Below are 24,766 nucleotides of genomic sequence, written 5' to 3'. Positions count from 1 at the left end.
GTTTCCAATTCACAGGTGCAGTCTGGCTGCTGGGATGTCAAAACACATCATTCTGGGATAAAAGTTTGATCATTAAAATTGCTTATACTTCTCTGTTCTCAAGCCACATTGTTTCCAATACTGATTTTCCTAACACATATTGTAGCCAGTGTTCCCTGAAAGCTGAGCTCTTGGGTGGTTACCCAGAAAAGTTTCAGGTGCCACACAGCTGATTAACAAAGCACTCACAGCCAGCAGCATATATTTCTACTGGTGGTACACATTTGCACGTGCTTCAGTGCACATAAAAAAAATTATTTCATGCATGGATGGAGAAAAATTAGAGGGGACATTGATTGTAACTCTTTTACTTCTGAACTGTTACTCGCACAAGACTACCTAAGTGCCAAGGAATCTGGGCCTAAACAAAACACCCTCTCATTTGGATATAATAATTCTCCTGCTAAACACAGGGACTCAACATTATACAGCCTTCATTCCAGATATCCAAATACCTCATTATAAATCAATAGCTACGTACCTGTCAGTAGTGACCATGCATGGTTGTACTAGGGTTTAAATTACTGGTTCCCTGCCATGCTTGTAGTTTCAAGACATTTATTTTTTCTCCCATCAGCTTCCCTTACTCCTCACAAGAAGCAGGAATACTAGTGCTGATAAGGGGCACCCTCTGAGTTTGATATAGTAGGTCTTCACTAGACCCAGTAAATTGAACTCTGAAGATTGATTGTGGCAGCATTGATCTTCTACATAGTGAAAACATGGCCTCGCTTTTTATTTTTAAAAAGGTAGCAGATATACTGAAGAAAAAGTTTTGCTGGAGGTGGGGGCGAGGAGAGAGTGCTTTGGGAAACATTGGTATAAGATAGAACCCTACATGCCACTAGAATCCCGCAACGCCTGCTGACATAGTAATGGGAGCAGGATTAAAAATAATCCCTCACAAGGCTCTAGTAGAAGAATAGTAAGACTTGTAATATAAATATATGGAAGAAAAAGTTTTAAAATAATAAGGAGCCAGAGAGTTTTAAGTTTCCTTTTCCTATTCCACAGACATGGAAATTATCATGCTGAATCAGAACAGTACACCACCTAGCCTGAGTCAGGTGATGTAAAGTAACTCATTAGGGACAATTTTGCAATGACTTGCCCTTGTGGATGGTTTCTTCCTAGTTTTACACAGTTGGTGTTGGGAAGCCTTGAAACCTGGGGTTTATATTCCTTATAGAAGTGTATTCTATTTCTAACTAGGTTAGCAGAAGATGATACCATAAATCTCTAATGCATTTTTAAACCTCTCAAGCTTTATATCTCAATAATACCTTGTGGCGTTAAGTTGTATGGGTTATTTGCATTAACTTGTTCCATCTCATCTCAGTTCAGAGTTACACTTTTTGGGTAGAGACTGACTTGTACTGTGAGTAGGCACGATCTAGCTGAAATTTTCTGAAATTTTTTTGATGGGGGAAAAAAAAAGTTTTCAACTCTCTCTCTCTCTCTCTTTTTCGTTTGTTTGTTTGTTTGTTTCTCTCTTACCCAGTTTTGTTCCTGGCCCAATAGCACCCTGATCTGGCTGTGGCTGGAGCCAGAAAAAATGGTTACTTACCTTGTAACTGTTGTTCTTTGAGATGTGTTGCTTATGTCCATTCCACTAGGTGCATGCGTGCCGTGTGCACGATTCCCGGAACTTTTTTACCCTTAGCAGTATCCGTTGGGCCAGCCTGGGGAGCCCCCTACAGTGGCACTGCTATAGCTGCACATATATATCCCTGCTGGTCCCAACTCCCCTCAGTTCCTTCTTGCCGGACATTCCGATGAAGGGGAGGTGAGCGGGATTGGAATGGACATAAGCAACACATCTCGAAGAACAACAGTTATGAGGTAAGTAACTGTTTTTTCTTCTTCAAGTGCTTGCTTATGTCCATTCCACTAGGTGATTCCCAAGCTATACCAACGGAGGTGGGTCGGAAACCTAGCGAGAAACGGACTGCAGCACTGCTACGCCTACATCTGCATCCTGCCTAGCCTGCTGCATGATTGCATAGTGGGAAGTAAACGTGTGAACTGATGACCACATGGCTGCCCTACAGATGTCCAAGATCGACACCTGCGCCAGAAAGGCTGTGGATGACACCCAGGCCCTGGTCGAGTGGGCTGCAACAGGGGGCGCTGGCTTCCCTTGCAGGTCATAACACACCCTGATACAAGCAGTAATCCACGATGACAGACATTGCACTGGCACCGGGGAACCCTTCGCCCTTTCAGCTATGGAGACAAATAGCTGTGTGGACTTATGGAATTTTCTCGTCCTTTCCAAATAAAAAGCTAGCACCCTCCTGACATTCCCGGTGCCACCTGCCCAGTCCAGCTGACCAACACCGCCCTCGGGGGCGCAGGACCAGGCGAGGGATAGGCCACAGGTGTCTCCACTTCCGCGTCTGCTGGCACCTTGAAGGCGACCTGTCCCTGCGCACCTTCTTGTGTGACTGTGGGGCCGGGGATTGAGAGCGGTGCCATGGAGCCAGGCGATAGTCCCGCACCAAGGAGCTCTTCTCCTGGTGCCTAGAGTCCCGTACCGACCTACCTATGGAATGTCCGGTGCTGTGGGTTGAAGCGCCGACTCCATGAGAATCAACTTAAGGTGGGAGTTGTGTTCCAGCTTAGTACGGGGCTTGAAAGACTTGCAAATCTTACAGGCGTCTGTAAAGTGCCCCTCACCCAAGCACTTTGAACAGTCTTTATACGGGTCACGCCGGCATGGCTTGAAGCCATGTGGCCCCAGCATACCCTCCCCCGACACAGAGGGAGAGGTGAAAACTATCCAAGTACACTAACTATAGAAAAACAACAAACAACACTAACTATAAGTAAACTATTTACACCAAGATAAGAGAAAGCTAAGAGTAGTCTCGCAGATGAAACGAACGTTCCAGTCGACCGTCGCAGGCGGTAAGAAGGAACTGAGGGGGGCTGGGGCCAGCAGGCATATATATGTGCAACTACAGCAGCGCCAATGTAGGGGGCTCCCCAGGCTGGCCCAAAGGGTACTGCTAAGGGTAAAAAAGTTCCAGGAACCGGGCACGTGGCGCGCATGCACCTAGTGGAATGGACATAAACAAGCACTCGAAGAAGAACACTGCTACACTAATAGAAACTCCCAAAACCAAGTTAAGGAAGGGATAGATTTTGAGGAGGACGAATAATTATTTACACATGGCCAAACTTAATTCAACAAACCATTTATTGGAATTGATGAGTTTTCTGGCTTGTAGTATAATCGAATTCTGAGAAGATGCCTACCGCAAATGCAACTTCCAAATATGACAAATGCAAACACACCAACTCTCAAGAGAAGAAAACTGACACCAAATACATTTGCTATGGATTATGATTAATTCAGTTTTCCTGCAGACTTTAGAGAAAGTAAGGGAGGAGATGTCTAGAAGCACAATTCAGGATCCTTTTGCTACATTCTAGACAAGACTTTGTGTTTATTGCATGCAGTTTTTAAATGTATTTTTGTGTGCCTAGAGCAGGGGTGGGCAATAATTTTTTTGGGGAGGGGGGCACTCGAAGATTTTGGTAAGTGATCAAGGGCCGCATTTTTCTGTAGAGGAGGTGTGGGGTCTAGGTTGGAGGTTAGGTGCAGAAGGCCACACAGGGTAAGGGACTAGGGTGCAGGAGACGGTGTGGGGTCTGAAAGGGTGTTTGGGTTGAGGAGGGGACTGTGACCTGGTCAGGGGGTTGAGTGTAGGGTCAGGGAGGGAGTGGGTGCAGGAGAGGGTTCTGGCCTGGGGGAAGGATGTAGGAGGGGGTACAGGGCCTGGGAGGGAGTTATGACCTGGGGCAGGAGGGGCAGACGGTTTGGATGGTAATCGGGGAGGGAGCTGGGGTGCAGAAGGGGTTGGGGTGCCAGAGGCAGGCACTGGCTGGGAAGAGATTACCTAAGTTTCCTGCCTGTTGCAGCCCCAGCCTGCTTGAAAATACAGGTTGCTCCCTCCACATGGCTTTCAACTCTGGGTGGGGAAAGAGGCTTGCGCTGCCTCAGTCTCTCAGGCCAATCTCTCAGCTCCAATTATCTGGCTGTTTCCAGCCAATAGGAACTGAGAGATTGGCTGAGTTCAGTTCTTATTGGCTAGTTGTTTCTGGCCAATAGCAGCTGAGGACTGGGCTGGAGGCAGGGAGATCGCATGAAGCCTCCCTGTCCCTGTTTTAAACCGTGGCAGCTGTGTGCCTGAGGGTCCCGTCGGAGGTGGGAGGGGGAGGGATCTGTGGGCCGGATCCGGTGGCTTAGTGGGCTGGATCCGACCCATAGGCCATATTTTGCCCAGCCCTGGCCTAGAGTATGAAAGATATAGTAAAGCAGTCAATTAGTAAATAATCACCACCTTCCCAATTTCCACAGCCTAGTTCTGCTATTTAAAAAAAACAAAATACAGAATGTGCATTTTTAGAATTGGTCAATCTGTTAACAAGTATGACTATAATAACCAATCTGAGGGCTGAAGAGCTAAGAAAATGTTCCTCTATTCACAGCAAGAAAAAAAGAAAAGAAAAACGTCACGTAAAAGGAACATCTGGTACTAGCACAATGACATACCCTGGCCTGCCACTTCCTACAACCACTGAAAATGAGAACTTTTTGTGCAGCTAGAAAAAAAAAATACAGGGGACTTCATCTCATGAAAAAAAACGTTCAGAGAAGAAATGGCTGTAGTTTAGTGTAAGACACATTAAGATCAGTTCAGCATATGATGACAGAGAATGTCAAAGGACTTGAACAGAATGGGAGTGGGGGTTAGAAGGAGATGAAAACAAATACCCTCTGTCTCATATGTGGGGGTGGAGAAGGAACACTCAATGAATAATTTGTCCAATCAGAGCTAAGGCTTTCTTTGCTTCCTTTTATTTATTACAGTATTTAATCCTTCCCAAGTTTTCCATAAACTTCTCAAGCAAAGTATTTCTTCCTCCTCACTGGGACTTAAAACTGTTTTGCATTGCTGTTCCTGACACCTAAGTCTTTTCAGACACAGCCATGTTCACATTACTAATGCAGCCACATATTATTAAAGGTCTAAACGTACCTACAATTATACACTGACCGATCTAGAGCAGTAGTCCTTAAACTTTTGAGGGTCACCCCCCGCCCTTATTCCTGTCCATCCTCCACCTCCCTTGAGCTGGGGTTTGGATGTGTGTAGCAATGCGGACAGGATAACGGGGCTGAGGTATGAGCTGGGAGTAGGACCAAGGCTGGGAGTGGACCTGCAGCTGGGCTGTGATGGGGGCCAGCGGCCGGACCCATAGTCAGGTGAAGCTTCAATCCTAGACTAGCCCCCATCCCCAGTTCCAAGCCAGGAATGGAGATGCAGCCAATGGGCAAGGTTGAGGCCTGTTATGAGGCTGGGAGTGGAGATGCGTTGTGGCTAGGGCCAGGCCCAGAGCAGAGCTGGGAATGGAGGGGAGCTGGATGGTGCTCCTTCCCCATCCTCATTGGTTCCAGCTTGGGCCCCCTAGATCAGGGTTATTCAAATTTGGAAGTCCCGGGGCTGCAATGATACTCATAGCACATGCCGAGGGCCGCAACTTAAGTGTGGTTGCATATACATGCAAATATATATGCAAATAGCTTCTTTCACACTGACAGGCATGAATACAAAGATTAAGGAAAGACTACACAACATACAGGCCCCATTTAAGTCAGTTCTGCTGATATTAATAACATGCAATATTTACCCAATTTCCACCTTTTTGACAGCATTTTTAATGAGCAATGACAGTCTAGGGATTTAACTACTAAAACGCATGTCAACACAAGACCATGATGCTGACTACTTTTTTGTGTTGGCTCCCACTTGCAGGCCATACGTTGAGTCCCATGTAAATCCAAACTGCACCATGGGCCACAAACAAACGGGCTGTGGGTCGCATGTGGCCCGCAGGCCATGTGTTGAGTAGCCCTGCCCTAGATGGTCCTCTATGTCCCACACTTTGGGAACCTTTGATCAAGACTCTTAATTGAAGGGCACTAAGGAAAAGGGCACTAGACCATCTCCCATGCTGCACTACCATGCATTCCTCAGATGTTATCGCTTGTTTTCTGCTGGACCTTAAAAGTAAAGAGCATACAGATGTAGAAAAATGAAGAGTCTGGTCTTGAATCATAATCACTGAAACTGGCTTATGAATTTCAAAACTGAATTTAAGGCAAAATTGTATGACGTTAGAAAAACAAGTTTATGTTACTGTGGAATTTGTGTATATTACCTGATCTCCATTTTGTCCACCTCGTCGGCATCTTCAATATCAAAATGAGATTTTTTGTTGTAGCTGCAGGGTCTGGTTACCTGGTGTGAAAAAGAAATAAACAAAAATGACACAAATAGTTAAAATGGAGATCTCACTATGCTCTCAGCACATATTGATAGCCTGCTTTTCTCTATCTAGTTTAGGCTTCGATTCTGCCAATGTTTATGCATGTGAATAATCCTGGTAACCTTAACAGGATGACTCGTTAGGCAGAAGTGCGTGCTGGATCCACCATACTCCAAACTCTCCTTACTATGGAGTACATAAGAATATATTGGGGGTTGTCATGTCAGTGTTTAAAGTTAGATATACACAATCACATAAGAGGTGACCTTAACATCTAAAGCAGGGGAGGGGAACCTAAGGCCCCAGGGCTGGATATGGCCCCTCAGCTTACCTGGATCTGGCCCCTGAGGCTCGGGGCTCCCCCCAGCATTGGTAAGCCCATGCTGGCGGTCCAGCCCCCCAGTTGTCCCCCTGTGGTGCTAGAGCACACAAAGTCTACTAGCCTGGAGCCCCCTAGGCTCTGGTGTGTGAAGGGAATGTGGGGAGTGTCTCTCTCCTTCTCAGTTTGGGGGCTCCAACTGAAAAAACAATTAAACAATCTGGTTTAAAATACAGACTCCTTACAACGATTTCTCCCTGCACTTTGAAAAGAAAGGCAATTCAAGTAATCCAGCATTTAAATATTGACACCCATAAACTACTTTAATACAGCACCACTTAGAAACAATAAAAGAGAGTGATGTCTGTTTAGGTATCTTTGAAAGTCAACTAAATGTGCCCACTCAATCATGCAGCACAGTTCATTTTTCAAGAAATGTGGAACTGGGCTTGATTCAAAATATAGGGAAAGCACTAACATTTCTTAGCACCACAATTCAGCTTTTTTCCCCTCCACCCATATTTGCAAAAGCAAAAAACAAAACATGGGTAATAGACTACAAAGATACTGCATCTGAAAAGCACAGGAGGAAACAAAGTTTTTAAATGGGGTATCTAAAAATCTGTTTTTGGTAACACTACTGAAGAAATAAAGGCTTTGAGGTTTGTATTTCTGACCACTGTATAACAGAAACTTACCCCACCCAGAAACAAAAGGTACCCCACCCTGAAGTAACCACAGAAAAAACTGATCAGAGGAAAGAAAAGGAAAGAAAAGTATGCTAACTGTGCAAGCAAGAGCTGCTCAGCAGCTTATTTTTATGGTAGGTTTAAAACGTTCCTGTCGAATGATACTTGCTGTCCACAAAAAAAAGTAGGTTTCATTATATAAAGCTTAATTTCTTATTTTTCTTTTGTATGTCAGTAGGTACATACAGGATGAGTACAGATTTAACTGAACACAAAAATACTCTTCTGCACATGAAGCCAAACAAACAGTATTTCTTTTACTATTTTAAAGGTGATTCATGAAAGCTAAAGGTTGCCAGAAGCACTGCAGACCTGTACAACCCTCATTACACAATTGACTCAAATTTACCCAAGAGCCACGGCACACTGTAATTTAAAATACCACATCAGTTCAACAGCTCAGCACAAATGTATCCTCTCACCCTACCTGCAAAACTTCTCAGCATTGTCTTTAAGGGCTTATCTACACTTGAATTGCTACAGCAGCAGAGCTGCACTGCTCTAGCGCTTCAGTGTAGACACTACCTACACCTACAGGAGTGATTCTCCCATTGATATAGGTAATCCACCTTCCCGAGAGACAGTAGCTACGTCAACCTAGGGCTGTTTACAGAGGGAGCTGTGTCGTCTAAACAATGCTGCCCAATAGTGTGGCTATTTCACACCCTCATGAGTAACGCAGGTCAGTTTATTTAATTCTCTAGTGTTGACCAATCCTAAGAAGCGATTGTATTAACATCCCCAGCCACACAACCAAAAATGACATTTACAACATGTTTTCTGCTACCACTATGCATAAGTAGCACACGTGTCAGGGTAGTTTGCCATTATGGGCAGTAGTATCGAGCAGTCAGTCCAATATACTACCAGGTGTAGTCTTGTAAGGGCTTGCAAGGGTCCCATAGATACACCAGGGCTCAACAAATTATGCAAAACCCTACTTGCCAGACAAAAAAAGGGACTCGCCGCCCCCAAAGTGTTTTTTAAATGGCAAAAATTCCTAATAAGAATAAGAACAGTAATTACTAATAAGTTATGTATAAATATTAATAAATATCATCCAAGTTATTAATAAATTATCTTATAAACCTCTACCTTTTCCCTCTGCTGCCATATCTCCTCCCCTTGCTTCATCAGCTCCCCTGGTGCCTGCTGCCCCCCAACCCCTCACCCTCCTCTGCTGTCCTGACTCCTGCCCTTCTCACTGCCCTCAGCCTTCCTGAGACCTGCCCCCTCCACCAGCCCTTCTCTCCCCTCTGTGCCCACTCCTCCAGTAGCCCCACTCTGATCATGTGAGCTACCCCTCCTCATCCCCTCTTCTAACACCTCCCTCTACACATCTGCTCTGCCTCTCTCCTCTGGTGCTGGTCCCTCTTCTGCAAGTGTCTGCCCTTCGGCTTCACCCCCAGAATCCCCTGGCACCTCCTGGTGCCTCCCCCTTCCCTCACTGCCCCTACCCTCTTTGATCTCTTTTTCCCTGATGCCCACCCCCTCACCACCCTCTGCCCCCGTTCCCCGTATGCCCCTGTGCCCTCACACATGCCTTGCTCAATCCCCGCATTCCTCATGCCCATCCCTTCTTTCAAGCCTTCTGCCAACACCTCCCCCACCCTCTGCCACTAACACCTTATGCTCTCCCCTCCCAACATCACCTGTCCCCCCTCCCACTAACACCTCCCCTCCTGCCCTTTTCCTCATTGTCTCCACTTGGCCCCCTAGCATTTTTCTCTCCTCCACCCTGCCCCTTGGTGGCTTCCCCTTTCTTCTCTTGACCAGCCCCCTCCCCTCAGCACAAGCCCCTTCCCCTTCCCTACCTGGCTTCTGCCTTCCAATTTGCGGGGCTGCCGGAGCCTTTTTGAATCCAGTGGTTGCCAGCCGTCACAACACCACATCAAGCCAGCGTCCCACCCTCTGGCTCACGCCCCGCCTCTTCGCGCCGGAGCTGCACGCAGGCAGCCCAGCAGCGAGAATTTCCGCACTTCTCCCTCCCTGGCAGCGCTCTGCTTCTCCACCCGGCTGGCGGATGGGGCTGCACTGCCCATAGTGCGCACGCCTATGTCTGTAGCTATTCACCAGCTGGTAATATCTACTAGTCATGGGCAAGCGGGTGAGCGTATTTGTCAAGCCCTGAGATAGACGTAGAGACATAAGGTTCCTGAGAGTGAATGATGCATGGGGAAAGAATCTTTAAGGTCCAGAAACCTGGCAGAGAAGGTGAGACAAGGCTCCCCCTTTACTCAACCACCTGGGACGGAGTTGGGAGAAGGGGAACAGCATAAAGGGGAGCAGACAAGCACTGGCAGGAGAAGGCTGGCCTGCTGAGCACCTTAGAGGGGAAATCTAATTGGGAAGGGAGTTCTGCTGATGGAAACAGGTTAAAGTCTTGCAGCTGAGTTAAGTCTAGGGCCCTACCAAACTGACAGTAACGACACAGTGAAATTTCAGATTTAAATCTCTGAAGCCACAAAGTTTACTATTTTTAAAATCCTATGACCATGAAATTGAGTGTGAATTTGGTAGGCTCCTCTAAGTCAAAATCTGAGTTTCAGGAAAGGGATGGGGAGGGAACTAGTCCAGGCAAAAGAGGAGTTCCTCATCATGGTCCAGCAGCTGTGAGTGACTTAGGACCAGCCTTGAGAGGATATTGCTAAGGCTGCAAAAGAAGCAGCAGTGAGGAACAAGTGTTTCCCAGATGGGACAACAGAATCCACAGAAGGAAGAGAAAATGCTGGCAAGCTGGACAAAAGGTAGGAGTAGCTCAGGGAAAATATCAAACAGACTGAAGGACCAGGCCTTAGCCTCCTACACAGGTTGCCTGGGCTAGTACACAGATGACCGTGCGGGATAGCTTTCCCTACTCTCCCAAAACCAAGAGGAAAAACCAACCTCAAATGGAGAAAAGGCCAAAAATTGTGGACAGAGACAGAGGTTGAAGACTGGGCTCCAAAGCCAGTAGACTAGGATTTCCTATAGGGGACATGTCTGTTAGCTCCCGAGAGGGCATGAACTGAATAGGGACTTGACCAGAGAGCTAGGCCATGTAAAATGACAAACAGTTATGGCACCAGAATGACTAACAGGGGCGCTAAACTGAAAAAAAAACTTAACAGATGTCAGCAGCTTTGACAGGCATTAGTCCCTCTTAATCAGCTGGTGGGTACTAATTATTATTGAGGCTTAAAGGGACTTACTGAGGCCTTGTCTAGAAAAGGTTTGCTGGTGTAGCTATGCCCTCCTACACAGACATACTTTATGCTTGCTTTTGCCAGTACAACTGTGTTTGCACTTGGGCTTATACTAGTATAAAAACGTCAAAAATCACATTTCTAACTCTTATCAGGGGGCTGCATCCCCTGTTCGCTGCGCTCGCCAACCCCCCTGTCATGGGAGGTAGGCAATCCCGGGTTCCTCGCCTGGCCACCAGGGAGAGCTGGGCTGCGTCTGTGCCAGCCCCGGTTCTTTTTCCTTCCCCATCTTCCCCCTGCCAGCCTGGGCCCCTTGCTCCTCCTCCCTCCGCCAGCCCAGGCCCCTTCTCCCTTCCCCGCCTCTACCAGCTAGGATCCCTCCCCCCATCCCAGCTAGGGCTCCTCCTGCCTCCCCGCCTCTGCCAGCCCGGAACTTTCTCTCCCTCCCCACCCTCACTGTACGGTCCCGCCGCTTTGCACCACAGCAGCTGTTTATGTAACACCAGTAGCCCCCTGCCACCTGGTGACTGCTGGAGCTTCTGTCAGGTAGGTTGCCAGGTGTCCGGTTTAGAACTGGACAGTCTGGTATTTGAGGGTTCTGTCCAGGAAACAAATTGAGAAAATACCGGACATATTAGGAGTATCAGTACATAGTTGCGAACTGCCTGGCTGGTAGACACGCTCACGCTGCATGAGTGTGTCCACCAGCCAGGCAGTTCGCAACTATGCGAGGGGTGGGAGTGGGGGTGGGAGGGAATCTCTGGGGCTGGACTCGCTCGTGCTTTGCCAGGACAGTGCACGGGACGGGCTGCACCCCGGGAGCTGCGTGCGCCCGGGTCAGTCCTGCTCCCCACCGGCCAATTCTCTTCCCTGCCCGCTCCCTCCAACCCTCTCCCAGCCAGCCCTGCTTCCTGCCAGCCGGTCTCCCTCCTCACCCCCCAAATCTCTGCTAGCCAGCCCTGCTGCCCCCGACCAGCCCTGCTTCCCCCCTCCTCCTCTGGATCTCCCCTCTCCTGTCCTGCTGCCATGATCCCCTCCCCACCCCCACCAGCCCTGCATCCCGCTGGCCGGTTTTCCCTCACCCTCCTCCCAGCCAGCCCCGCTCCCCTCCTGGCTGGTCCCCACACTCCCCCCCCATCTGAGATCAAGTGTGACTGGTATTTTTTTTGAAGCCACCTGGTAACCCTAGCCAGCTGTTGTGCGGCAGCTCAGGGGATCGGGGTGTACCTCAGTCCAGACTACCCCCCCCACCCTGCGGATCCTGCGCCGCGGTCCCCCCCACCTGTGAGTGGATCCCACTGCCCGAGCCCTGATCAGCTTTTTTTAAAATGCAAGCCACTCTCCACGTGGCAACCCCCCCATGGGTGTTACTGTCACCCATCCACTTGCCACACAGTGCTATCCCTGCCTCCATTCTTCCCCCACCAGCCCAGCAGCCGCTTACCTTCAAGGAGCAAGGAAGGTGAGTGCTGCTGTTGAGGAGTAGAAGAGCCATATTTAGATCTCTTGTGAGCTATAGGTTGCCGACCCCATTATGGGGTTAGCAGCAGGGAAGAGAGAAGGAAGAGGCCAGGTGGCTAACGGGAGGGTTGCTGGACGCAGAGTGATGTGATGACATTACTCTGTTGTCCCACAGGAAAAACTTTTTTATAGGTGTAGTAAGATTACTGCACCGGTAGAGCTTTCTAGTAGACCATGCCTCTGAACAAAATAAGCTATAGTAGCCAAAGGACTGCTGCTGCTTTATTTTATGTTATTTTATTTTGCCAGTGTAACTATGTCTGCACTAGGACTTCTGTTGGCATAGCAGTGCAAAGAAGTCACTGTAATAGCTAAACTGGAAATGTTTAAAGTGTAGACTAGGCCTAAGTTATTCATGATAAACTTTCCCATCAAATAAAGATCCAACCCTTTTAACTATACATGACACTGAATGAAAAAAATCTGAAAATTGTTCCTGGGGTAAGGAGTGAGAATTGTATTTATATACAGGCAGTCCCCAAGTTACGCAGATCCGACTTATGTAGGATCCGCAGTTACGAATGGGGTTTTTCTCGCCCCGGAGGACGGGAGCGGCTGGACGCCCAGATGCACCGCGGTGCCGCAGCCTGCGTCCTCCAGGGCGAGAAAAGCTGCTCCGCGTCTCCCTAGTCTGCTGGGGGGGGGGGGGACAATCCCCCCCCAGCAGACCAGGGAGACGCTGAGCAAAGCCGTGGAGCACGCGGGCAGCGGGACAGCCCAGACGTGCCGTGGCTGTCTTTGCTCCGCGTCTCCCTGGCCTGCTGGAGACCAGCAGACCAGGGAGACAGGGAGCAAAGCTTTGGAGGACGCCGGCAGCGGGACAGCCGAGGCGCGTCTGGGCTGTCCTGCTGCCCACGTGCTCCGCGGCTTTGCTCCCCATCTCCCTGGTCTGCTGATCTCCAGCAGACCAGGGAGACGCGGAGCAAAGCCACGGAGGACGCGGGCGGCGGGACCGCGGTGCGTCTCGGTCCGCCACCCACGTCTCCCAGGTCTGCTGGGGGCGGGAGGGGGGGGGGCGCAGCTAGTGCACCACCCCTCCCCCAGCAGACCAGGCTTTTCTCCGGACGCCTGTGGTAGAGCAGCTGGGGCGCTGCCAGTTGGTCCCGCAGAGTTGCTCTGCCCCGGGCTTCCTGGAATCAGCCGCTGATCAGTTTCAGCAGGAGCTGACTTTCGGACGCCTGGGGTTCTTAAGTTGAATCTGTATGTAAGTCGGAACTGGCGTCCAGATTCAGCCTGTTGAAACTGATCAGTGGCTGATTCCAGGAAGCCTGGGGCAGAGCAACTCTGCCTCGGGCTTCCTGTAGTCAGCCGCTGGTCAGTTTCAACAGCGGCTGAATCTGGATGCCAGTTCCGACTTACATACGGATTCAACTTAAGAACAAACCTACAGTCCCTATCTTGTACGTAACCCGGGGACTGCCTGTATTCCCCACTATTACTCCTGCTAAGAATAAAGAAGAAACCCCCAGCATTTCTAAAAAGATTGCATTTGCCTTACCTAGATTAATTTAAAATGTTACACGTTACATAGGACATAAGAATGCATCTGAAATTTTCAGTCTTGAATATATTTTCCGCAAAGCTTTTAAAGTTCTCACCATTGACCAGGGAAGACAGGGTGGAGCAGCTATAAAACCATAGTCTAGAAAACTCTCACTTAGCAGAACTAATTAAAAAATTGGTGGTGTTGGGAAGGACAGAAAACCCTGCTGAGAAGGAGATACTACCTAGAGACCTTGACTCCCATCACCTGGGAAAATGACAGAGCAGATTAATCCGATCCTGGATACTTCTGGCTCTGCACTGAGCTTTGAAACAGTCTTCAAAGAAGACAGCTGGCACAACATGGAGCAGGATGCAGGGCCAACTATTTACAGTGTAGTATTTCAGCTTATTGTTCATTCCTTTGAAATACCAACCTCAAAATAAAACACTTCATCAAACTGAGGATTGTTCGTCTTCTTTTTAACTTTAGTCTTTTTGGCTTCAGATCTGTATGGACAGAAAGAAAAAGGAACATTCACAGAATTGCCTGGTCCTAATGAGCAACTACAGAATGCAAAAGAAGCCTATTTGCTTTGATTTGTTTTATAAATTCCACGCATGCAGCATGCAATGAGGCACACCTCTTTGTGGGGGAGAATACCACGTGCACACAAATTTCATAACTTTTGTATTCACGCTTGTTATCCACGCAGTGAAATGTGTCCAATTACTAGACAATGGAAAGGACTAAGCTGCACACTTCTGAAAACAGGAAGCAGAAGAAAACTGATGGGTCACAGTGTTGTTTGCCTTCAGATCCCTAACAAGTGCAATCATAACAGTTCAGTTATACAATTTAACAGGAATTTTTTTGGGAGGAGTAGGGGAAGAGGCATATTTAAGACAGTCAAGACTGACAAGGCAGCTAAAAATTCCTTCCAACTATAATTTCAGTAATACTCATTTAAGCAAATTTCACTTATCAAATATGATAGTTCAAAGAAACTACTAAATAACATAGCCTAAATGCCGTACCACTTGTGATGGGCACAATAAGATATCTAGTCAGAGAATAAGATGATGGACCAATCAACCTTCAAAGCCTGCTCTGCATGTGAGGCAATGACTTGTCAAGAATGACTCTCATTAAAGCACTACCTTTCCTCCCCCAGTTTCATTATAAAATACTATGAAGTCTCTGTGTTAGGCATTTATGAGGTCACAGAACAGCTCAAATGTGCTAATAAGAATAAGATGACTTCTCTGATAAACAGGTGCACAAATTGCTATGGACATAACCAATCATATAAAAACATTAATGATGGAATGTGCAAAATTAATCTCAAATTTACATGAGTATGTTTACAGTTAGGCTGAACAAGGACTGTTGAAGAATAAATAATTCAACACATGATAGTGTGTAAAACCCGTTCTGCAGTTTTATCCGTACTGGTGGATCATCACTCCCACACAGATTAAATTGCAGGACTGGGCTGTATATAGCACTTTCCATATGTAGTAAGGAGCTGATGCACAAAACTGGCAAAACCCCAAATGTTCCACGTCAAATAGGAATAAAGCACAAGAAGCTGTTTTGTATTCAGTCCCTCTCGACTCCTCGCCCCTACTGCAAAATGGACAAGCTATTTGAACACTGACCTCCAATTGCCAAGTAAAAAGCTACACAAGTTGAGCTTGACCACAACTTACATACTTCGTAATGTTCAAAGCTTTAAAAGAAGCAAAACCACAATAAACCTCAAGTTACTTGTAGTTATTAATTATATTATATAAATAAAGTAGCAGTGGCCAAATCCTCTATCGATTTTAGAATGCAGCTTTCTAATAGATAAAAGCCCAAATCATCTACTATTAAACCTTACAAAATGGAAGCTCATCAGTTTTCATACTTGCCTGTATGGTCCTGCTAAGGTAACTGTGGCATAGGGATCACACTGCCCATTCACTATTGGTAGGCCTTGGCATTCTAGAACTCTGCAGGAAGAACAAAAAAGAAAACAGGCCAAATAAGAGGAACTTGAAGAGACAGTAAAAGTTGGTGTCTTCTTATTTTCAAAATGCTCCTTATTAAGGGATACAGATGTATGCCTAATCCTGTATTCTTTTATCTTAGACTGAAAAAATGTTTCCCATTTAAATAATTACCATCATTAAGGTCAGAAATCAACTTTAAATTATAGAGATGTCTTAATCTGAAAGACGCTTACAACCCTCAAAATATCAGTAACAACCAAGAGTTCGTGAAAAAGGCAGTTAGGTATGGAGGACATAGTGAAATTCATAATACAGTTCATATCAATCAATGTTTACATGTATGTGTAAAAAAATACTGTTTTAAGATGTGAAAAGACTGCAGAAAGATCCTGGTATCAGATACATAGTTTCACAGTGTTACACGCACAAGGCATATATGCTTTAACAAAATGTTATTTGCCAAAATACATAGCCAACACAGTAAGGCAGAAGATATTCATTACATCAATTTTTTCCCAAACCAGTAAAACATCCTAACAATGAAACTCAGAAAGAATGAAGAAACATGTTTTTCAGTTCTGCTTTCAAGAAATTGGTGATGTGATACCAGAGGGACAGAATGCAACTAGAATGGTTGTCTCACCCTGCTCTGACTTCCTTCAAGCAAGAAATCTTTTAAGATGAAAAGTCTGCAGCTCTAAGTTCCATGTTCCCACCCCACCCAAAGAGTGAACTAATATAAAAGTTAATGTAGTTTCAGATTTCACAATTTAAAAGCTCTCAAGGGATGCAGCACTTATTGGTAAATAAAAGGCAAAACAGCCTCCAGGATTCTTCCTTTTGAAACAAGTTCCCTTTTGAATAGATGAGTCTGTTGATTTTTTTGGGGGGGGAAGGAAGAAAGGGGGAAAAAATAGAAAGTGAAGTGATGAGAGAGGATATGCTGAGGTAGCTCATGTCTGAAATGCATCCAGAAGAGTCAAAAGGCAAGAGTTAGATTCATTTAAAAGTACTCACTTCTCTTTGACACTATGTCAAATTACACTGTACCATGTGTCAACATATAATCCTCAGTTTACCACAAGTATGCTTTTGTATGAGCACATGTGCATTCTCCCTCTTTCTCTCACACGTGTGCACTTATACACAAAACTCACCATTGCACAGATGATTACAGCAGCTTAATCTACAGTAGTTGGTGAAGTGGAGAGTAGGTAAAACAGATGTCATTTCCATTTGAGGGAAGATGCAATTTTTATAAATGAAAATGTGATTTTCACACTGCAGCTTGGTAAATATTGTATCAATTCTAATGAAACTGTAATACACTAATGCTGCTCTGCTCAATGAAAATCTCTAAGGACTGGTCTATGTAGGAAAGTTAGATGGTATAAGGTAAGATATCAATATAAAATAATATTGTTATACTGATAAACTCCCTTTGTGGACACACACTTAATCTGGAATAAGAGCATAAGAATGGGCATACTGGGTCAGGCCAAAGGTCTATCTATCTCAGTGCCTGTCTTTCAACAGTGGCCAATGCCACATGCCCCAGAGGAAATGAACAGAACAGGTAATCTCCTGTCACGCATTTCCAGCTTCCAGAAGCTAAGGACACCATCCCTGTCCATCTTGGCTAACATCCATTCATGGACCTATCTTCCATGAATTCCTGAATTCTTAAATTTTCTCCTTGAAGCCTATTATAATCATGGCCTTCCCATAGTTCTCTGGCAAAGAGTTCTTCAGGTTGACTGTGCACTGAGTAAAAAAATATTTCCTTTTGTTTGTTTTTAACCTGATGCTTATTAATTTCATTTGGTGACCTCTAGTTCTTGTGTTATGCCTGTGTCTTGTGTTATGCTGCTATCAAATCCCCCCTCACTCTTCTCATGTGCTCCAGCCCCCTAATCATTTTGGTTGCCCTCCGCTGGACCCTCTCCAATGCGTCAACATCCTTTCTATTGTAGGGGGCCCAGAACTGGACACAATATTCTAGATGTGGCCTCACCAGAGCCGAATAAAGAGGGATAATCACTTCTCTGGATCTGCTGGCAATGCTCCTTCTAATGCACCCCAATATGCCATTAGCCTTCTTTGCTACAAGGGCACACTGTTGACTCATATCCAGCTTCTCATCCACTGTAATCCCTAGGTCCTTTTCTGTAGTAATGCTTGGGATTCTTCCATCCCAAGTGCAGGACTCTACACTTGTCCTTGTTGAACCTGATCAGATTTCTTTTGGCCCAATCCTCTAATCTGTCCAGGTCTCTCGGGACCCTTTCCCCGCCCTCCAGCATATCTACCTCTCCCCCTAGCTTAGTGTCATCTGCGAACTTGCTGAGGGTGCAATCCATCCCCTCATCCAGGTCATTAATAAAGATGTTGAACAAAACCAGTCCAAGAACAGATCCTTGGGGCACTCCGCTAGAAACCAAACGCCAACCTGACCATCAAGCCATTGATCACTACCCGTTGGGCCTGACAGTCTAGCCAGCTTTCTATCCATCTTACAGTCCATTTATCCAATCCATAGTCTCTTAACTTGCTGGCAAGAATATTGTGGGAGACCGATTCATGAATGGATAATTCCCAATCCAGTTCTTTTGCAATACAAGCTGAAATATCAGGAGTCTAAGATGAAAGGACAATGATAGGCGTATAGAATATTCTCCCCCTTCTAGTAAGAGTACTTCTTCTAGAAACCATGAAGGCAGAGGACTGAAAGGTACTTGAACAGTCAAGATGAGTTTGAGTTCAAGCATAAGTGTTCTGTTTCTTTTGTGTGTGAAGAGGGAATGATAAAAGCAAAAACAACCTTGAAAGAAACAATTTGTAGAAAAACAGGAAACAGATGCTGACATAAGCTGCTCCAATGCCTCGCAGGTAATTTAAAAGCAGTTATAATATCAGGACAGAGAAAGTATGCGACAGACTCGAGTTTCTGATTTGAGAGAAGGGAAAGGAAGCTTGAAGAGAGGCTCATTATTGGCCCCACGTTTTGCAGAGCACCAAAAATTCAGTAACACATAAAAAGGTTTAATTTACAGCTTTCGTACACACACACCAGCTGTGAAAAAAATGTTGTAACTGCAGAACTGCTCTGAATTATTGGCTACTTTCATTGGTCACAAGGAAGCAGTCAATTAACAATCCAACTTTTGCCCACGTACAACAGGCTTTGTGGTAATTTGCAAGTAGCAAAGGTGTTAAAATGAATAGCTGCAACTTAGTTCTAACAAGCATATTAAGCTCTGATTTTGCCCGCTATATAAAACATACCTATCTAAAAACTACACAAAAATATTTTTTAAAAACCTCATTGCTTCTTTTATAAAGGAATGGTGGTAGCTGGGCATCAGTAAAAAAAAAAAAAAAAAAAAAATCAGTCAAAAATGACGTGCTTTCACTTTATTTATTTGCAAAAGTAACATGAACATTACTTATTTATGCTAAATTAATGAATGGAAATGACAAGTTAAACAACATATCTGTACTGAACACATAGGTTGTAAGACTAGATCCATACACAAAATGTCTGGCTGCTGCTGCTAGAACCTTTCCAGTCCAGCTGATAGCAACTGAGCTACCCCTTGCAACTACAAGACTAGGGTGGAGCTATTGGTGGGCCGTGTGAGAAAACTCTTTATGCAGCTGCCTTACTATTTTTGCTTGTGGTTTATAAAATTAGCAGGTTTCAACGAACAAGAACAAAATGATTTCAGCTTTCAAGGTGGCTCATAACCTTTGACAGCGCAAAATCCTAAAGAAAAACATACACACACTTTAGAAACAGTCATTGTTCTTTATACTGAGTGATCATAAAAATACATGGGGAGGAGAAGGTAAAGGAAGGATAAACATTTTTGAACAGAAGACAAAACTGGTTCACATTTGACAACATTAATGTTTGTGCTGCATGTGGGCTTCCAACTCTGAGTTATAATCACTGTACTAATTTCCTGTATAACAGCAATTGGGGATGGGGTTGGCTGTGTGGAGTTTCCCCATGCAGTGAATCATTCAGTAGAAGGCAGGATAATTCAAGCATGTTAGACTCTTCCCCAGCCATCCCTTTCTAAAAGGGAAATGAAAATTATATACCTTTCTTATCATTTATCAAAAACTACAAGGAGTCCTGTGGCACCTTACAGACTAACACATTTATTTGGGCATAAGCTTTTGTGGTCTGGAACCACTTCATCAGATGCAGGGATCTGACAAAATGGGTTCCAGTCCATGAAAGTGTATGCCCAAAGAAATGTATTTGCCTTTAAGGTGACACAGGACTCCTTGTAGTTTTTGCAGAAACAGACTAAGACAGCTACCTCTCTGCAACTTTGTACATTTCCCCCCCACCCCCATTTTTCTGATGCTAATAATATGAAAACCAATTAGGGAGGCCTCACATTGTGGCTCAAAATACCAAGGCTGGCTTCTGATAACAGCTTTAGAAAGATGTTTTAAAAAATGCACACACACACTGAGCACCAGCTGGCATGCTAAATAAAGGAATCGGAATAAAAACTGTGTGCCAACCATATTGCTCTCACAGAATAGGGAGTTAATTTATTAGCAATTTGGCCATTTCAGGAGTCAATTATAAAGGAACTGTAAACTCTCTTACCGACAAATAAAAATAAAAAGATGTTCTGGAATGTTAGTATAAAAAACGAGTTAAATTCTCTTAGTTGAAGACACCTCAATGCCCTTAATGAGAGTATATACAGTAACACACAGATGCTTTGTGGAATTTTAAACACGTGCCCATAATGACCATCACATCTGCCTTGGCATCAAAGCTACACTCTATTGCATGGAATCACAGTCCAGGCATGAGAGAGCAAAGAGAAATTACTGCTAAGGAGAAGGAAAGATTTTTAAAAGAAGCTGATTTTCAGAGGAGACAGAGACCAAGTGCTGGTTTGCAGCATGACAGAAAGAACAAAGGCAGAGCATATGAAAAGAAACAAAGGGAGGTGTAAGGCAAGAGGAACAGGAGAAGAATATGGAATGAGTAGGGGAGTAGGAGGGAATAGATCTGAGGTGAGAGCAGCAATGAAGGTATGGAGGGTCTTTTAAGTGATGTGAAGTATTTTCAGTTATGAAACCAGGCATTAAAGGAGTGAGGCTACCTCTGCACTACAGCAGGGACTAATGCTGAGATTAATCCATGAGTGGTTGATTTAGCAGGTCTAGTGAAGATCTGCCAAATTGATTGCTCTGCAGTTGATCCCTGTACTCTGTCCTCAATCAGAAAAGTAAGAACAACAAATGGTCTGGTAGCACTTTATAGACTAACAAAACATGTAGATGGCATCATGAGCTTTCGTGGGCACAGCCCACTTCTTCAGATGACCAGAGTTTTAAGTTTAGGAGAGAAGGGGCGAGGGAGAAAAAAAAGCAGAGGAGTGGAAGACAGAGAGCTACAGGGAATCAGTAAGTATCTGAAGATTGGGTAGTTAAAATGAAGCAGATAAGAATCGAAGTCAATTGATAGTCACCTTCCTGACATAGGAAGCTCCCTGTCTCTCACCCTCCCTGCACATCCTAAACTCAAAACTCTGGTCATCTGAAGAAGTGGGCTGTGCTCACAAAAGCTCATGATGCCATCTACATGTTTTGTTAGCCTATAAAGTGCTTCGAGACCATTTGTTGTTTTTTCTGTACAGACTAACTTGGCTACCCCCTGAAGCTTCAGAAAAGTAAGGTAAGTTGATGGGAAAAACACCCTTCTCTCTCCCTTTCCCTCCCAGTGTATAGACTCCCGTGATAACTCAACCTAAGTTCGTCGACTCCAGCTACATTATTCACATAGCTGGAGTAGCGTACCTTAGGTTCATTTTCTGTGATAGTGTAGACATAGGTTGAGGGGCCTGAAAAAAGCCATTGTAGTAGCATTTGGTATAAAAGTGGTGTGGTTAGTAGGGAATGTGAGAAGAGAGAATAGACTGGAAGTGGTTATGATAAACGAAGTGAGACACAATCAGAGCCCAGACAAAAGGTTGAGCTGTGGTGACAGCGGAATTGAGCAATATTAAGCAGAAAGAATGAGGGACTTCATGCAGGGGAGCAGAATGAATGGAAGAATCAAAATTAAAAAGAGGTGGAGAGTCTGGGAGATGGAAAAGATCATATTGTTATGGGAGGTGCCACCAATTGGCACCATTTCACAGATATCCTCTAAGACCTTTTTCTTAGCTTGAGAACAAATGACCAGTCTTGGGAAGATATGCTGTGTGATGTTAGTTTGGATATACAAGCTTTGAAGCAGAAGGAGTTGTGAGAGCCTCAGGAGAGTCTGTGGTCTGCCTCGATCTCCAAATGAAGTCAATTCTTGAGTTGTTCCCTGAAATTAGGCTGCTATTCCTGGAGGAAGGGATTGCCTGCAGGATGTATGATCATTCCATTTCAGGACTGGTGTCTGGGTACATACATAAAATAAGTTACAGTTAAAATATACCCATATTCCAGGTCGCTAATTTCTCTTTCCACTAGAAAGCTGGTCGGAAAGGCCCTGAATATGCTCTACAGTTCAACAGATGGGTAACAATATCAATGGGTACGTCTACACAGCACACTTATTTAAAAATAAGCTATTTTGGATTTTTTTTCTGAAATAGCTTATTTTGAAATAGTACATCTATACTACAGGGAAGCCTCAAAATTCATCTGAGGCAGGGTTCCCTACTGTGGATGGTTACCTCAATTTAGAGCCCCAGGAGGCACTGGAAAGTAATTATTTTGAATGGCCCTGGGAAGGAGCTATCTCGAAATAGCAGCAGTGGAGCATCCATGCTACTGCTATTCCAAAATAGCTATTTCGGAATAAGTGTTATACCTTGTGGAATGAGGTTTACAGATTTTGAAATAAGCCATCTGTTATTTCGAAATTATTCTGAAATAAAAGAATTGCTGTGTAGACGCTCACATTGTTGTTTCAAAATAACTGTGCGTGTAGACACACCCAATATGAAATAATGGAAGGTGAAGAAAAATCAGGAGAAAAAAAATAAGAATACAGTTCTGGAAAGACTGAAATTTAATGGTGTTGGGATATCAAAGAGGATATGCAAGATCTGACATAGCAGGAGAAATTCAGGAACTGAGACAGATTTGGGAATCACCCCTGGACATGGTTGTTGAAGTCATGGGACAAGAGCAGGTTACCAGAGAGTAGTGTGCAAGGCAGAAGAGACAAATCTTCAAGACAGATGGAGAAAAGAGACTAAAGGGGCCAATTAAGATGATAAAGCAGAAAAAACAAAGAACACAACTGAGGAAATCAATAATGAGAAAAGTGTCCGAAACAGAAAAGAGGGTTCAACTACAAGAAAACAACAGTGAGATAAAAGCAGCACATTCTAGCCTGAGCTAAACAGTTGTCAAATCCTATCATGGTGGGTCAAACAGGAGGTAGATAACTCCATGATGGCCAAAGACTGTGACATTTTAAATAAAGATCTTGACAAGTAAATAAATAAATCTAGAGACACTCCTAACAGTACAGAAGATAAAGAAATCTAATCTCAGAACACATATCTTCTAAAGGTCTAGGAACAATGTGCCTTCTATTTTTTTCCATCTATGTGCAGAAAAAAGTTTTGTTATGTGCATCAAAGCATGTGCGGATGTGCATCACCAGTAGAAACACATGCTGCCAGCTTTGGGCAGCTGTGGGAACTCTGCCAATCAGCTGGGTGGCATTTGAAGCTCTCCTGGGCAGCGGCCCAAGTGCACAGCTCACAGGTAACACTGCCTCTATGCAAATCAATGTCAGTTGAAAGTGTAAAATAGAAATTTCAGCTTTAAAACAAAACAAAATTTCTTAAATCACCAAAATTCAAACTCAGCTAATTTCCTTTTCATCACTGCCTACTCTTCCAAAATTTCTACTTTCTGTGAGTATTCGGGGGGAAAAAATGTTCTTTTTAGCTCTTTCTGGGGGGGGGGGGGATGAGATTTTATAAATCTTTCTTGATTTTTTTCACATAGATACCCTCTTCAGGTGATTTGGAAATGTAGCTAAAGATACAGCAGTGGATACATTTATTTTAACAAAAAAGAGAAAATAATTCACATTTAAGAATATAAATAAATAAGTGATTATTTATATACATAAAAAACAACCCATGATGTTTCTAAAATTCTCCATAACGTCCATAGTTTTCTTGAGACCACATCTGGGATACCCTGGCTGAGGTCAAGCAGATATAATTGCTAAAAGTACAGAAGTGAAATACTGTCTCTTCAAAAACATAAATGAAAATAAATAACTCAAACAAATTTGGTTGCATGTATATGAGTAATTAGAAAGACAACGATCTTGATTAATGGCTTTGCATTATTATAGGGCATTGACCTCTTGCATGCAATACTTTCATTAATGCACACAAATTGAACTGATTCATCAGCACTACTGAAAGCTGATGGCGATCACCTACTATATTTTGTGACTTCTCAGAGGAATGCAAGCAAACACAAAGCAATTGCCTATTCTCTTCTCAAAACGAATACAGTGTGTGTCAAAGTGGACACAAAAATGGATTTAGTGCTTTTTACCAAGGAAGACTGGAGAAGTAACGTTATCAGTTTAAAGCTTTCTAGGTTTAAATCAGAAAGTGACACGCCCCCCAAAAGACACTCAAAACCAAACCCAGAAACATACCTCCTTGTTATTAAATAATACATTACTACTAAGCAGGTAATTAATGAGATACTTTCAAGATGACTCAACCCTACACTGCATACTAGATTGTCAGAAAGTGTAAAAAAAACTCAAAATGTAGCAAGTCAGGAAAATACCATTGTAATTGACATTCAGCAGTATAATTCTAGGTACACATTCTCTTTAAAGTTGATAGCAGATCTGTAAAACCATTTAGGAAAATAAAATAAATGTAATCTATAGTTTAGTGAAACTGAGTTAGTGCCCAAAAACCAGAGAGTGAAACTGCACAATTTTCTTTCTCTGCTCCAACAGGTCAAAGTAAACCAGATTTGCAAAGGTTACTTTTCTCTTCAAACAAGAATACCACACAGACAAAACCTACATAGTTTCAATACATTTTCCCATGAGATTAAGCCTAAAAAAAAACTTCAATATGTTTGGCTTTATAGAAATACAGGCT

General features: G+C 44.3%; 1 protein-coding gene across 2 annotated transcripts in view; it reads right to left on the bottom strand.

Moving 5' to 3' along the window:
• The window catches only part of RASA3 (RAS p21 protein activator 3), a 173,520-nt gene that overhangs the window by 28,261 nt on the left and 120,493 nt on the right, over positions 1-24,766 (bottom strand). For both annotated transcript variants that reach the window (XM_025186286.3, XM_075918255.2), the window contains exons 6-8: positions 15,552-15,632; positions 14,072-14,144; positions 6,271-6,350 (exon numbers count right to left, since the gene is read on the bottom strand). In XM_025186286.3, the coding sequence (XP_025042071.2) occupies positions 6,271-6,350; positions 14,072-14,144; positions 15,552-15,632 (234 nt within the window). The remainder of the gene's footprint in view (positions 1-6,270; positions 6,351-14,071; positions 14,145-15,551; positions 15,633-24,766) is intronic.

This window comes from Pelodiscus sinensis, chromosome 1 (assembly GCF_052426305.1).
Source record: "Pelodiscus sinensis isolate ZL-2025 chromosome 1, ASM5242630v1, whole genome shotgun sequence".
NCBI classification, from domain to species: Eukaryota; Metazoa; Chordata; order Testudines; family Trionychidae; genus Pelodiscus; species Pelodiscus sinensis.
The sequence above is the reverse complement of the archived record's forward strand: the minus strand, read 5'-3'. Positions and strand labels throughout refer to the sequence as shown.